This window comes from Arachis hypogaea, chromosome 18, assembly GCF_003086295.3.
Source record: "Arachis hypogaea cultivar Tifrunner chromosome 18, arahy.Tifrunner.gnm2.J5K5, whole genome shotgun sequence".
In the NCBI taxonomy this organism is placed as follows: domain Eukaryota; kingdom Viridiplantae; phylum Streptophyta; class Magnoliopsida; order Fabales; family Fabaceae; genus Arachis; species Arachis hypogaea.
The window spans coordinates 116,520,826-116,538,430 of record NC_092053.1 but is presented as its reverse complement, the minus strand read 5'-3'; the positions used below and the strand labels follow the sequence as shown (position 1 = coordinate 116,538,430).

General features: G+C 33.1%; 1 protein-coding gene across 1 annotated transcript; it reads right to left on the bottom strand.

The window, feature by feature from the left end:
* Positions 1-3,610: 3,610 nt before the first annotated feature.
* On the bottom strand, positions 3,611-17,234 carry LOC112770945 (beta-glucosidase 42). The gene is made up of 13 exons (XM_025815457.3): positions 16,907-17,234; positions 15,597-15,663; positions 15,447-15,505; positions 14,814-14,889; positions 11,698-11,772; positions 11,528-11,615; positions 8,373-8,598; positions 7,963-8,078; positions 7,113-7,327; positions 6,993-7,027; positions 6,774-6,873; positions 6,098-6,206; positions 3,611-4,006 (listed from the first exon to the last, which is right to left on the bottom strand). The coding sequence occupies exons 1-13, from the start codon at positions 17,033-17,035 to the stop codon at positions 3,811-3,813; spliced, it is 1,491 nt and encodes a 496-aa protein (XP_025671242.1). The 5' UTR covers positions 17,036-17,234; the 3' UTR covers positions 3,611-3,810.
* Between the last annotated feature and the right edge of the window lie 371 nt (positions 17,235-17,605).

The following is a 17,605-nucleotide window of genomic DNA, read 5'->3' as shown; positions in this document are numbered from 1 at the left end:
AGAACAAGTCACAAAAGTAACTTAACTAAATATGCCCCTCGAGGCATAAATACGATTTAACAACTCGACCCACACGAGTAATAAATGAATCGTACAAAATTTCAAGCCCACGATCTCATCTCTACAAGTTCAAAAATAAATGACCTAGTCGTATAAAATGGAACAATTTCACAAAAACAAGTTGTCCAAAGAAAACTTATTCTAGCATCCACAACAACATAAGGACAACTCGGATTGAACGAGTTGTGCCAGTCAACCATATTTTCAACAAACTTATATCAAGCACAAGTCGTGTCTATCTGAAAGCAAAGCTTTAAAAGTGATTTGTATCAAAACAAATCATTAAAGCAAAGATTTAAAAGTGACTTGTATCAAAACAAATCATTAAAGCAAAGCATTAAAAAGTGATTTGTATCAAAATGAATTACTAAAGTAAAATCAAAACAATTCTTTAACCAAACAACTCGTACAGAAAAGGAGTTGTAAAGGAAAGAAAGGATTGTAAACATTTTGAACAAAATCGAAACAATCGAAACGAGCTGTATCATACACAAGGATAAAACCCTGGTAAAACTAGAAAGGGAAGGGAATAAACATATAATCCCTTTACTTAAGGCGCCAATTTATGCTCGACAAAGCACAAAAATCACGAGCCGACCTTTTTAATGGTCGCTTGGATAAAGCGATGAGGTTTAAATTGGTGTCAAATGGTTATAATACGTCTTAATAATTTAAAACAACTCAAGTTCATGAGTTGAACGAAATCGAGTAAAAAATAACCATATAATCTAAGCAATTTGCATTAAAACAAATCGTGCAAAACAACTTGATATATAACGAGTTGTGCTTCAAAAAAGTGACTTGTATAAAAACAAGTCATCTATAAAAAACTCAGAATGAACGAGTTCAACAAATCATTGAAAGGCTTCATTCGATAATCCAATCCACTTGATTGCTCGAGTCTGACTTCATAAAGCTCGATCTCGAGCAGGGGCACGATGGATAAAGTAACAAAGTCCGATGGCTATAAAGATGATCTAATACTTTAAAAAGATTCAAAGTAAACCAGTTGTACTTAAAACAAGTTGTGAAGTCCTAAAAACAGCTCGAATTTAAACGAGTTGTATGAAATCAGATCAAGAAATAGCCACGTTCTAATTAAACGATTTGAAATGAAACAAATCGTAAAACCTTAAAACTACTCGTATCGAACAAGCTGGGCGAGATTATACTAAAAAATAATCAAATCTGAAAATAAGCGATTTGTACCAAAAACAAAGTCGTGCAACAAATCTACAATCTTCAAAATAACTCGGTATAAAACGAGTTGTACAAAATCAGAATAAGTTTCAAAAACATGATTTGTATTAAAACAAGTCATGCATCCTCAAAAAATCTCGAGCTGAACAAGTTGTACAAAACTAGGACAAGAAATATTCTCTAGTTAAGCAAGATGTGTTAAAACTAGTCATACAAGGCCTACAAGTCTTAAAAAACTCAGAAAGAACGAGTTCTACAAATCAGTTCTAGAAAAAAAGATTTGGCCAAAAACAAGTCGTATAAAGAGAGCAAGACGGACAGAATGTGAAAACGACTTGTAATATCATGTCAATAAATGACAACTTTTAAGGAAGTAACAACTACACTACAACAAAATGATAGCGCGCGAAAAAAAATGCACAAATGGTTACGAAGTAATATTCTGAAAATATTACATCATTCAAATCATGTTGAGTCGACCGACCTCCTTGCCTTCATACCTCAAAACTACTAAACAACTTCTCCACAGCTCAATATTTCAATTTGGTCATCTAATTGCTCAAGCCTGATCTTGTAAAGCTCGACCTCGAGCAGGGGGCACTGTTCATGCACTGGTCTACAATTTAGCCATGCCCAAAATGAATAAAGCCCAATCTACAGATATCGTCCGATCTACTACCTACCCGACCTTCTAAAAGGTCGGACACGACAAAGAATGTACAATTTTACTTATCCAAATAAGTAACTACCTCCCTAAATCTCTCCTATTATCTCTATCTTCTCTAAAAGATAGGTCCCAACAAACTTCCAAAATAAAGGGAACGGTTATCCATCAGAAAAGATGGAACTACTCCAACAAAGGTGGTTATCAACTCTACTATAAATACACTGACACTCCTTAAGTATAATTTACGTTCTAGTCTACTAAAAACTTGCCTAAAACCCTTGCTAACTTAAATATCAAAGTCTCTTGCAGGTACCACCCCCACCTCCTTACAAGGAACTCGGACAGGCGGCACCTCAACATCAATAAGTCGGACGCTGCCACACAAAAAAATTTATACCTCACATTTAAGCCCAAATCAATGTTTCATGTAATCCTCAGAACATAACTGTTAATGATAAATGACATATCATTTTTATGAAAAACTTTAATTATTTTTTATACTGCAAAATTGTGAAATTGTCATCTCTATAAAATTATTGACATGGTACAACTACAAGAAGCAATATGGCATAGCTCATCTATTTATTTACTTTCGGCATATAAAAGTTTATACAAAACCTATTATAAAATGAGCTTATGTTTTGTGATTATGCCACGTTATTAATTTTGCATAGATAATAATTTTACAATTTTATAATATAACAAATAAATAAATTTTTACATAATACTATATTTGAATCTTCCTAATCAATTAAATTTAATACCTATCATTGCTCAATGATATTAAAAAATAATAGTTAAATGCAATTAATGTCTACATTAAGACTATAATAATAATTTTCAATTAAATATTTAAACTATATATTAATTGGTCTACTTAAATATTTTTAATGACTCTCTCTTGCTATTATTATTCTATTTCATAATCTTTTAAATGAATTGTCTAAAACGTCTCTAAGCAGTAAGTACATTCAGCTTTAAGTATACATTCTAATATATCATAATTAGTAAATTTATTTATAATGTTATGCTATAATTTTTGTATTTTCATTCTTAACTATTTTTTTCTAACTCTTTTTTATTATTTTCCTAGAATTGATTATATTATATGCTAAAAAATATATATAAAAAATTATATTATATAAAGATATTAGAAAGCATGCACAAATAAAAAAAGAAAAATGCCAAGTTCACAAGATTTTGTTATTGTATTTTTCCTTTGAATTTTTTTTTTGAATAATTATATGGAATTATGTATAAATTGCAAATATTTTTTTACAAACAAACTTTCAAATTTAATACCATTAATTTATATATTATCTAATTAATTCTCAAATAATATAACACCTTTAAATGTATACTATATAGTATAATTAATTTCTCTTCACATAATATGCAAGTCTTAGTCTAGTTCTATAATAAATTAGTATTAACTTTTATATGATATAAATAGATACTAAACTCAGGAAATGAGACTTCATTTTCGATCATGTCTGAATTCTTTTTTTGATAACATTTTTTGTATGCACTACTTCTCCGGTTGACAAAATAACAATATCGCGACAAGAATTACACCCTGGAAATTTGAAACCGCCATTAACTTCCACAATTAGATCAAGATACAAACCAAAAGCGGAAAAAGACTTCTCCCACAGTAAAGGAAGCTGCGAAAACATGAAGGGGTAGAAAAATGCAAACAACTATACTTCAAACCAAGATAAGTATTTAACATAACAGTTTTTCTGTTTTAGGTAACTCCGGTACATAAATAATTTGATGAATCCAGAATTTAGTAGAGAAATGTTACTGTAAAGCTTCCACATAAGGATAAGATAGAAGCTTTCTTTTCTTATAATTATTCATTCGTTCATGATGGAAATCAACTACTCTTCCTTTCCCTTTTTGTCGTTGTCAGCTTTCAGAAACCGTGAAAACCAATATGCAGAAGACTTTGGATGCCTAGTGAGGTCATTCTTATAATCGACATAGACCAATCCAAAGCGTTTGGTATACCCTTGAGCCCATTCAAAGTTGTCTAGCAATGACCATGCAAAGTATCCTCTAACATCTACTCCATCCCTGTGCATTCAAATGATGATAGGCAGTAACATAATGTCAGTTTAACTAGTCATTCTTCAAGTGATTCTTCCTTAGTTGTTATACTGGTGAGAACTTCCTCAATGTGAAAGATCCTTTATTAATTTCATAAGGGGATAAGTATGCATTTTGCTGTCAAAGTTTACAGTTAATTTCAATTTTACACTATTTTTTTCAAAAAGGAAAATATTCTAGTTTTAATTTCTAAATGTTTCAATTTTATTCTTTGGCAAAAATTTGTTGGCAATCAATAGTTGGTCAAAATTTTATTTCTAGTTATATCTTTTTCCCCTATTTTCCTCATATAATCCAAAACCTCATTCCCTCTGCTTTTTCTCTCCTACTCTGCTGCCTACCACAACCACCGAAAGACCCTTTCCCTTCTTCCCTTAACCATTCTCTTCCACTCTGTACAAACACTCATCAAAACCCTCCTCTCTTCCAATGGACGACCCACAAGCCCTCCTTGATCCTCTGTCTTGCCAACAGGTGACAATGCCCCAAAGGACTTGACGGCAGAGCAGAGGGAGGTGCTCAAGAGGGTCAGATCAGTCACAAGGAGGAGGAAGAGGGAGGTCAAATGGAAGATTGATGAGTTCAACAAGGCCATGACAAGGCAGAGGACCATTAGGGAGGGGACATGTTGAGACCACTGTGAGGGTTTACTTATCCCCTTTTCACAATATCATTATAGTTATAATGGTAATTGACAAAGAAGAAAAAGAGAGAGAGAGAGAAAAAGGATTGGCCTGGAAGACCATGGTTCTATGTGTTTTTCATTCATCTCCATTCTTACATCTTTTTGTGTTGCATGTCTTTGATAATTTGCTTCCATAGAAAGGGGATGAGTAGGGTGGTGCTGAGGTTCAAGGGTGTGGACAGGGTGGAACCTAGGCAAGGACTAAAGTGTCCACCATGACTTTGTGTGAGATAAGGTTTATTGCCCTAGTCACATTAACCTGCCAGTTGTCACTAATCATGGGATCAAAGTGTCTATCACCCTCAATCACATTTTTAGAGATTGATTTGGAGGTTTACTCTAGAATTAGAGCAAACACTATGAGACACAATTGGGTTCCTAAAGTTGCAAACATGCTTCATTTTAATATCTCAAATATCAAAATCAACTATCGAGTCCTAAAGTTACATTTCATAGGTCATATCTTTGTCCAATCAATCGTCAACTGTCATTGTTTTGCTAATGTGTCATGTTAAGTGACTCGACAACATGCCATGTGGCATGGTTCATCGTCTATTAATACCACATGGCAAAACATATTGGCTGACTAATTGTTCATCTACAGAACATACTTCAAGGAATAAATTTTTTGATATTTCAGTCACTAAAATGAAGCACATTTACAATTTCAGGAATTGAATTGATGCGTTATTTACAGATACCAGAAACAACTATTTCTAGAAGTTGAATGTTTCACACGAATAAGGAATAATGATACCAACTAGGGGCTAAAGGCATAAATATGCAAAACTAATGTCAAATCATACATGCTATCATATCCCTAGAGACAAGTAGGAAGAACAAAATCAGAAATCAAAGGAAAACAAAGGAAATGACATTCCAAGATCAAGTAAAATGAGAACATATGCCATCAACCATCATATATTTTAAAAGAGATTTGTTAGGAATCCACATTATTAGAGTGCAGTATGAAGGGCAACTAGCAAGATAGAGTGACGGTTGGGAAAGAATGCATATTTGTAAACCTACTATGGAGTTAGCATGAGGAGTGACCACATTCATTAAGTGGGAAACAAAAAATATGCCTAGATGTCAAGTTTCTCAACACTTAGCAAGGCTACTAGTACATTTCTCTCTGTTTCATTAACACACGCAAGAAGAGATCTTTGCCATGCAAGTATTCATCAATTCCTAGATAAATGGTAGCATCAAACTACCAGATAGCTTGGTAATTGGTGAAAAGAACAGGATTAACTCATACAGATGGTATATGCACATAAGATATAGTGAGTAAACTAACTTTATAGCCTCAGCAACTGCGGCAATGTACTCATACAGATGTTATATGCACATAGAAAAGTGAGCAAACTTACTTTATAGCCGCAGCAGCTGCGGCAATGTATTCTTTGAAATAGCGAACTCTTAGTTTGTCATCTAGCATCTCATGCAGTGGCAATTTATCATCATCTTCATCATCCATACCTGCCATGGAAATCCAGCTTAAGAAATGAAGAACCATTATATATATACACATACAAATACATCTATTACAGCTTAAACGCGGAAAACAGTGAAAAGTATTGCAGCTGAAGGTGAAAACTGGCCTATATACACAATAGACCACTACCTTCAGTGATGTTGTATAAAGCTAATTCAAACTAGCGGACTATCAAGTATCAACTATCCAATTACCTTTGGATTATTAATTTTTCATTCATTCCTAAAAGTGAAACTAGAATTACATTTGGTTATATTTTGAGTACAGCATTTTCCATAGCCTTTGAGCTAAACTTGTTAAACTATAACCCATAATCCCATATGATTAAACTCGTGATAATCTAAACTGTCAATGCCCTATGGCCGTTAATGCTTTTCCGGCATTCTAAGTGCCATTATACAGCCAAATAATTCACAAAGAGATATATGGCGTACACAACTTAACGCCTTTCGCGTAATTTTCCCCCTCATTTTTATCTGAGTGTTGTTTCTTCTATTCGTTTTGTTGCCAATTTTATGAAGGACAAAAAAAAAAAAAAAGAAGTTGCATACCATTCTCCGTTATATAAATTGGTGTAGCATATTTTTGTGATACATAATTGAGAACCTTGCGAAGACCCCAAGGAACAACATAAAGCCACTCTGATGCTGCCTGTGTATACACACAACATAAAACTCCATCTGGTTATGTGTATGCATATTCATGAAGCACACACAAAGAAATGTGCAACCATACACACAAATCAACACACACACACAGATGATACACACCTTCTCACCAATGACCTTGCCACCTTCCCATTCCACTGTTGACAACAAACAGCTCAATCAGCTAGATCGTTAATTATGATAGATAAAAATGATACAAGGTTCTGAACTTCTAATTATTACCGATTCTCTCTATCTCCTGTGCCCCGTAGTAACGACTTTCTTTATTGGAGTCTGTCACATAAGTGATAAACCTTGTTGTATAGTGATTTAAACCAATAAAGTCCATAGAATTCAGAAGCAACTTCTTGTCTTCCTCTGAGAATTTCGGAAGCTGGTCTCCAAGTCGTTCACGCATAGCTTTAGGATACTCACCATAATATAGTGGATCCAGGTACCTGGGTTGAAAATATATATTAGCATGATTAAGCAGCACACATCAAGATCATAACTTAGACGTGCAGAACCTATACAAACCTCCAACTCTAATTTGCCTAAGTTAGTTCATTTATAAATTTTATTTCACTTTCAAGTTCCCACAAAAGTCATTTCTAAAGATCAAATGACACTAATGTCAATTTAAGCAAAGTTACACCGCTCATAACTTTTTTATACATGTATATTTTATCAATCAAATCAATGAATCATAATAACATATAATGAAGATCATCTATACGAAGTTTCACTGAAATCAGATATCAATCAATATGAAATTGGAAAATCCTTTGTATATGTATAGTTGAACAAATATGTTAATTTTCAACTATATAACAAGTATAGATAATGATTTTTGGATTGACATAAAATTTTGTAGAGATTATCTATCATATAAGCTTCTAATCCGATGGTTGGTTTTTTAAAAAATTACACAAACAAAAAGTCATTCAACAGTATAACATTTACTAAATTGACTTTGGTGTCATTTACTTAGAGAATTAAAGAACCATATCTTTGTGTAGATTGTGAGTCTAAAGAAAGAATCTTTTAAGCTCCTATCCAAATAATAATATGGAATGGACGCAAGGGGGGTCACCAGCCAATCTGAAAATCCAGGCGCCTTGCAGCAGCAGATTTGTCTTCAATCTTATCAGAATTAGCCTCTGCCCATTCACAGTCTACAACCAGGCCAATTTGCCCACCTTGTATATCCTAGAAAGACAACTGGCCACCATTAGTAAATTGTTAAATAAAATTCAGAGATGATTAAAAAATAAGAACGATTAAAATTTAAAAATGGTATTTTGCAATACGGATTAATTAATGCCATCTCCACCAGAAACCAAGTTTAAGGAAATAGCAAATCTAATGATAATAGTAAAAACTTGCTTTTCTTTTTTCTACTAGGGGAGGGGTGGGGGGAGCATATGCTAGACCATATGAACAAAATGAAAGCAACCCAATTTAAAGATTAAAGTTTGGCATAAAAGTAACTATGCTTTACACCTTGTACTTGCTTCGGTATATGGAGACTGCGGCCGCATGAGCCAAGATTTGATGATGTGCTGCCAAATATGGCTCAACTAGTGAATTCTCACTTCTCCCAGGTGCAAAGATTCCCATATCATACCCATTCACCGAAGTTTGAAGGGGCTCATTAATAGTAATCCAGTTCTTCACTCTATCACCAAAATTTGCAAAGCAAGTATCTGCATAGAGTGCAAAATATTCTCTGGCATATGCCAGAAAGCGAAACATAAGATTTAAAAATATAAAATATTGATAAAGAAATCTCAAGAGGATGTTTAAAATATTTCTCAATAAGGGTACCAAGGACTAATTTGTAAAACTGGTACTAATGCCAAATAAAGAGATTTAAAAAGGTGAGCCAACACGAAAAATTGGCGGCCGGTGCTTCCTAAAGAAGCTGGTGTCAATAGATGACAATGACGACAATAACATCAAAGTCTTTTCCCACTAGGTGGAATGGGTTAACGATGTTATTGCGTTTTACCATGTATCATGAGATCTTTCAAACATAGTTTTCTCTTGACCACCTTATTCATTGTCCTTTTAGATCTTCCTCTACCTCTCACTACCTGTCTATATTCTATCTAAGCCACCCTTTTAACCAAATGCTTTGTCAGTCTTCTCCCCACATGTCCAAACCACCTAAGACGAGACTCCACCATATTTTCAACAATAAATGCTACTCCAATTTACTCTCTAATATCATCGTTCCTTATTTTGTTCATACATATATGGCCACTCATTCATATAAACATCCTCATCTTGACCACACTAAACTTGCTGCCCATCACTCCATTCCATATGACACAGCGGGTCTGATGGCAATGTGATAAGATTTACCTTTATGTTCTCCGAAACCTGTGTATTTTGTCTCATTCTCTGTTCTATTACCCTGTTCCGTAACTTTATGGTATGACCCGTGAGCTTGATTCCTTTATAGTTTTCACAATTTTGTATGTCCCCTAATTCTTAAAAGATAGGGACCAAGATGTTCTTTCTCATTGGTTTAGCATCTTCTTAGACCTTAAAATCTCAAAGTTTGGTTATCCAACCAACCTCTTATCCTCCAAACCATTTCCAAACTTTAATCGGAATATTGTCCGAACTTATTACCTTGCCATTCTTCATTCTCTTTAGGATCTCTTTTAGTTCAAAATCTCGAATCCTTCAAGAATAATTTAAGTTTTAGTCATCTTATATTTGTATTTTCCATTTTTTCACATTATAGCATAGAGATTACTCTTTAAAGCATTTCCACTTTACTTTTACCTTCACTTTTACTTTTATGTCCTACCATTACAACTCCTTGTCTATTGCTCCAATACATTAGTTTCTCCAAAGCTTCCTTTTGTCACTCTTCTAATTACTTCTGACATCTCACTTTACATCTCATCTGCACTTCCATATTCGTCCCACCTTACTTCTTCTAATACCCATCTTTGGAAATTTCTCTCAATTTTCATCTACCAACACCTGATCCTCAGGATTTTTTCGTCCCTTAACTTTTATGCCTTATGATGGTATCTACCAACTCAATAGATTTTCCTGTAAGTGTGCTATATTCCATATCCCAAACCGCAACTTGTTGCATCTTTAACCTTATCTCATTTACCTATACCTTTGTGATCTAGCTTATTTACTCTTGTTTGTTCATGAAAACGTGGAAAACTTGGCTCATTTTGCACTACACCTGAGCACCAATGCAATAGCCCCTGCTTATTTGACATTATACTTGAGTCATACAATGCGTTACTTCTAGCAATAACCTAACTTTAGCGCAATATTGTATTTGGTTCATCTCATGAATATTCGACAAAGTTTTTCTTGGCTGTCGTGAGCCTAACACGTCCCTCCTCCTTTATCCGAACTTGGGACCATGTAACATAGACAACATTTTTACCACTAGCCAAGGCCACCAAAATAAAGCTACAAAAAATCTCGAGACATAATTGAAGCAAGCATTTAGAAAAATAGATAACAACAATACCACCACCATAGTCTTATCCCACTAGGTAGAGCTAACAACATTGATCAAACAACACCATTGCTCCCTATATGTATCATGTGTGCAGTGGGATCATTCACACAGAGACCTTGTTTGATCACTTTGTGCTCTCTTTAGGTCTTTCTCTACCTCTAACCACTTTTTTATCTTCTATCTAATCCACCCTTCTCTTTGGATGTTTTACCAGCCTTCTCCTGATATGTCCAAACCACCTTAGATGAGATTGTACCATTTTTTCAATCGTCATTCCTTTTTTTCTTCTATATGCATATGACCATTTATCCATCTAAGCGTCCTCATTTCAGTCACCTAAACTTATGTTCATATTCACCTTTTGTTGCCCAACATTTTGTCCCATACAACATAATTAGTTTAATGACACTGTGATAAAATTTACTCTTAAATTTCAAAGGTACATTTTCACACATATTAAACCCGAAACACTACATTTATAAACACATGATATATAAAATTTTAAAATGGAGAATAAATAGAATCTGTTTAGACAATGACATCTAGTTTAACGTCTCCTCAGAATATTATCTTTTGCATCAGCCCAGGAGCCTAAATTTGATGGCTATTTGGCAATAGTAATTTTAACGTTTCTATACAGCAAGAACACTGTCTGCAAAAAAGGACTTCAGGTATACCACAAAGTATTTCTGTACCATCTAGTTTAATATTTGATAATTTAACAAAATATTTAGAATATCATACTGTCTCGACGGAAATTCTAGAAACATGCAGAACAAATAAGGGTCTGCAGCATCCATTTAACTAAGACTTCATGTGGTTGTTCTTGCATATATTAGTATCATGGACAAACTAAATTTCCAGTTCTGGCACAAATAAGATCAGATATGTTTCATAAACATAATTCTCTCACAATATGCTCATTATGGGCTTCTGACATCCATTTTTTATTTTCTTACTTCTCAAATAGCCACCAAACAGATTTGATTACCATAATTAACCTCTTCAGCTCAACATTTTTAAGTCAATAGCTTACGGTACTACCTCAACCTTTATTACTCTCAAAGCATGTCCAATGAGTGCTTCCTCAGGCTATTGTGAAAGAATCAAAATGTAAAAACGAGAAAACAAATCAACATCGTGTAATACTTACATTATTTTTTTATTTAACCATCCTCCCATTGACTCATCAAGATGCAGCGGAAGATCCCAATGGTACAAAGTTACAAATGGCTTAATACCTGTTGGAAAGAGTAACTTAATATAACATTATTGAGGTAAGACTCAAAACGCTAAGGTAAAGTAGCTCTATATACGCCATACCTTTTTCAAGAAGGGCATTAATAACGTTGTTATAAAAAGTTATCCCTTCATCATTGACTTTGGTTCCTAAGCCATCTACAGCCAAAAAGTAAATGTGATCATTTAATTAAATCATACGATGTCTTGCTGTGATGCAATATAAACATGGATTGCAACTTATGTAAACCAATTCCCATAGTCATCCATATGACACTCAGATTGCAACTTATGACACTCAATATGGGTGATATATTACCTTGATACTCTTCATTAATCATAAACATAAAAAATACAAAAAATAAAATAAAATATGCATTCTTAGTGGCTTTACCTATAGCTAGTGTCTTAGTAGGCATGAAACATGACTATCAATCCAACTTTTTTATTTATTGTGTGTAATAATAACAAATGTGAAATTAGTTAAGATGATAGGTATGTTATACTCTAAAAAATAAACTTTGGGATTCAAGTTTTAGAATAACAAAATAATCTTTTATGAATTATATATGATGAAGGGTATTTTCTGAAAAGAAAGTTGTATACCAAACTTCTTACATATTACCATTATATATAGTAGAAGTAGAAGTAGATTATATTTGCAGTAATAAGGCATGTAAATCCCTAAAGAATTTTAGGATAGACTTGTAGGTATCTAAGAGAAAAACTGAAAAAGTACCAAATATGTCCTTGAAAAAACTTTAAGATAGACTTATAATTCTATGAGGGTTAAAAAAAAAATAAAAAAAAACCAAGTCCATGAAGAATTGCAGTGTTTTACTTATAAGTCCATGACAAAATGAGATGGAAGATTGATAGAAGGACGAAATGCATCCAGCATTGCAATTCTATCATAACTTAGTTCTTTTTTCCCCTCAAGGAACTATAAGTCCATCACAAAATTTCCTCAAAGACTTACTTGGTACCTTTTTCTTTAGCGACTTATAAGTCTATCACAAAATTATCAGGGATTTAATTGTCCTATTACTCTTGAATTTAAATACAAAAACAACATCAACAAAACCTTGTCTTTCGCCTACATGGATCAAATGGAACCATTACACTTTGTCATGAATCATGTCAAAACTTGGTGAGAAAATTCCACTCCCCTCCCCTAAGAGATACTAAAATGACACTCCCTCCCCTTTATTTGTAAAATATATATTTTCCTCTCTTATAACTTTAAAAAACTTCCTCTTTAATCTATTTTAAATTTAACTAATGTTAACTTTATTCATTTTTCAAGAAAAAATATAATTTTTTACAAAAATACCCTTTAACAGAAATTTATATTTTTGTCATTAAATTTTGCTTACTAAAATACCTTTTAATAAATTATTTTTTATTGATTAAATTGTATTTTTATCAAAATATTTTTTAAAAAATTTGATAATTAAATTATTTTTTTTCTAAGATGCCCTTCAATAATTTTTTAACTATTAAATTGTGATTTTACTAAAATTTTTGTTAACAATTATAGTTATATTTTACTATTAATTTTTCGATATCAATATATATTATTTTAACATTAAATAAAAAAAGTATTAGGTCTTCTTAGATCTTTGCTCCAAATTATTAGAGTACCCCCCATCTGATCTACCCTCCTGACTAGGTGGTTTCTAGTCTTCTCCCAACATGTCCAAACCACTTAGGCAAAATTTACCATTAAAAGTTTACAATAAATACCACTCCAACTTTTTCTCTAATAACCTCATTTCTTATTATGTCCATTTGAGTATAGCCATTCATTCACCGAAACATCCTTTTCTTGACCACCCTTTGTCACCCAATAACTAATCTAATGTCGGTGGAATAAAATTTATCCTTAAGCTTTTAAGGAACATTTTTATCACTTATAAAGCCCAAATTACTCTTTCACTTTGATCAAACCGCTTGAATCTTATGGTTTACAACCCAGTTAGATACTTACATCTCGACTTGTGGTGATGTTTATTCCAACTTTCACTTCTACGATTGGGTTCTATCATTGCTTGTTGAACTTAAACTCAATATCCTCGTCTTATTTTGACTTATGCATAGTCCACATACCTCTAAACCTCATTTCCACAAATCTAACTTCTCATTTAAATATTTCCTCAATTACCATAGGAACTACATTATTGGGTAAGAAAAAGAAGGTATGATACGGGGTTCTTAGATATACTCCATAAGCATCTCTAAGACTATTGTGAGAAATGATCCTTAATGTAATTCTGCAGCAATATAAAATTCCTCTGTTAAACCATTTGACTCCTTACAGTCCTTAATTTGTACAATTATAGACTACCTTTGGTCCCTTACACTTTTCTTCTCCGAGAACTTCCATAAGACCTTACCTAGTAGCCTATCATATGGCTTTTCCAAGTCAATGAACTTTGAAGACCATATTTAAATCCCTCTTTTTGCTCTAGTACCTCTCAAGTAGTCTTCTTAACAAGTATAGAGCTCTATAGTAGATCTATCCACATAACCAAATTGATTTACCAAAACCCAATTCTCTTGCTCAAGCTCTGTTCTATCACCTTCTCCGAAAATTTCATAGCATGCCTCATGAGCTTAATATCACTAGTATTCTGATAGGCCCATGGATGTAATAATAGAACGGGAATTATGTGCAAGCACAACTAAAAGCTGATGTAGCAATGGGAGAAAAGAGAGGCTGTGGGTTCATTAGAAGAGAGACGTGTGATTTTATTAGGAAAAATATAAAAAGGTAAAGAATGAGCACCTTGTGGAATAACTCAAGAAGGCTTTGAGCTCTTTAAGCATGGAGGTCACAGACTATTAGGAATTGTTCAGTATCACTAAAAAGAGGAGAGAAAAGTGAATGAAGATTAATGTCAGAAAATATTCTACCACTCTCATTTATTTTCCTTCAAATTCAAAATGGTTTCACTCTCAGTTTATGGCATGCACTATATTGGACAACCTATAAACGTGCTATTTTCAAACTTCATGCTTTAGATGTTAAATCCTAAGCATTAGGGTGTGTGTTCCTAAATCAACTGGCCATATGATTTAGGCAGCCTTTAAAACATTTTGGTAATCCTCCCCATGTCACCTATCATTTGTAGTAAATGAAATGGAAAGTTATTTATTTAAAGATTATTTGCAAGGAAAACTTAAGTAAAAAGACATACCAGGGAAAATACGAGACCAGGAAATTGAAAATCTATAAGCACCAAATCCCAACTTCGCTATAAGATCAATATCTTCCTATTATCATAATCACATTCAAAATGTTAGAAAATCTGTAAGAAAATTAGGAGAAGGACAACTAACAACAAATCACAAACAAAATTACAGATTTTTTTATAACCCATGTTCCATTATGACTCAATATGACATCCCACAAGGAAGTACTTAAATTCAAGAGGAAACTGCTTCAATAAACATTATTGTTGTGGAAAGAAAAGCAGAAGCATACAAATGAAGAGAAATCAGCTAACTATGATTTTGGTCCCTAAAAATGTCACAAGTTCCCATGTAGTCCCTTTTTAATTTATTTATTTTACAAAAATTAATTTACTCTTCAGTAAGTAAAGTTCAGGATTTTTTTTTTTTCAAAAATGAATACAAATTGAATTTGGATCCTCTAAATTTTGGACTTTCACTTGAGAGGATAAAGTATGATCTTTCACCCTTAAATGTTTTCTCTCTCATGTTTTCTCTTAGTCTCACCTATGAAATAAATGGTGAGAGATCACACTTTACCTTCTCAAGTGAAATCCAAATTTTAGAAGATCCAAATCTATACAAATTATATCACTGACCATATACCGATGGTAATGATCAACTGCTACATCACCATTGCTCTTGTCAAGAATTTTTCCTGGCAAAACAACAAAGACAAACCCCTAATAAAGCATCAAGTAGCACCATTTAAGAAAACTTATAGTTAAAGATTTTGCCACTTTCCCTACCTTCAGTGTGTGAAAAGGCATCCCATATACTAGGCCCTCTACCACCCTCATTGCAAGCGCCTTCAATCTAAAAACAAGTAATAAATGTATAACTGAGAGATAAATAGATTATGTCATCTTTCTTTAAATACAACACTATTTATATGATTATACGTATGACAACAATTTGCCAAAACACTCTGGTCCAGGCTGTTCATATCATATAATTAAATAATAAAAGGGATATTTGAACGAATTCCTGGTCCAAGATTTCTTGATTAAAATTTAACAGTGTTTTCTCTTTTTAATGGTTTACCAGTTCAGCCTTGTAGGTCTTTAGTACAAAAAGAAGGATGAACTCATAAAGCTCCACAGTTTAGAGAAGAACATGAACATTTCAAATGTCAGAAGAGATACAATATCAGACAATGAGCATAGTTAGTTCAAGCAAAATTGAAATCAACACGCATTATTTTTATCAATATATAGAGTTAAGTAACTACGTTCTAGAGATTAAATTAATATCACAAATCATTAACTAAATTGATTCATATAAATCTTTTGAGGGAAACAAATTCTATAAAATTTGTAAGTGGATCTCTACAGTTCCAAAACAATATATGACCCTAAATCATAAGCTCGATGGACATATTTGCCGATCTTTAGACAGAGAACCACACTTTCTTTTGTTCTAGAAAGACCTAGGCCTCGTCTTACGTCAGTTAATAAGGCCTCAAAGGGGGCAAAACTGAAATAAAGAGTGATTCAGATTGGAAATAAAACTTCATACTCCCTTCATGAATGCGTTAATAAGTATATATAACGTCACAATTTTCTTCTCAAACAAGGGGTATATTTGCAAAATAATAATAAAAAGTATCAGACACACAAAACTCTAAAGCGAGGGAACGGGTAATGGAGAAAGTGAGGGTCTAAAGTAAGAAATGGAGGCTTTGGAGCATTCAAGGAGACGTTCTTCTCACAATTATGAGCATACGGAGCATTTAAGTGCCGGATTCAATCTCTTCTCGTCATTCGAACATTGGTACTAATTTCACATCCTTGTAGATCGAATATTTTTTCTTGAAAAAAAAAACAAAGAAAACAAACAAACAAACAACAATAATAACTTGACAACTAGTACAAGACTCCGATCATTCTCAGTAAAAAAAAAAAAAAAAATCAGAAAAGTTCCCATATCAATATAGATTTGAAGGAAAATCAAAGTGAGGAGACAGTAAAAGAAACAAGAGCAAGAAACGAAGGCAAGAAAAACATGTACATTATGGAAACAAAAACGTGATCAGGTTAGTTAGCGTGGTGCATTGAACCTGATAGGCGGAAGTAGCGACACCGAAAACAAAGTCAGGAGGGAAGTCGCTGCGGGAGACTTGGCGCCCTTTGACGGCGCCGTTCTCATTTCCTCCGTTTTCTCTCAGGAACTCCTCCTCTTTAGCCATCTCAGTTGTAGTGTTTTCCGGTGAAAGCACGTTTTTTGCCACAGCAAAAGTTGCTGACTCGAATCTTGCAACGCTATTATTAGTTTGGTGAAAATATTCGTCGGCTTTGCACCAACATTTATTTATAGGTGAAGTTCTTTCCGGAAGTTGAGATTTGAAATCAACTATCAAGATAAAAATAACTGTAGATGAGTTTTTCCTTTATTTATAATATATATATATATATATATATATAATATATATTGGTGTACAGATAGACGGGACGGGAATATGGATTATTATATATAATATATATTGGTGTACAGATAGACGGGACGGGAATATGGATTATTTTCTTTACAGCATTGTCTTACGAAATTATTTTTAATTTCCCAAATTTTTTTTCTTTTCTTCAATAATGAGAGAATTTTTTTTCTCAACCAGCTCTCTTTCTAACTTCTGCTACTGCTATGCTTGAGCTGGTATAATCTATGTTTGATTTTTTTTTTTTTTGAAATAAATCAAAATAATTTATTATTTCTAAAAAAATCTTTATCTGATAAAATTCAATGTTTTTGCTAAGACACAAAT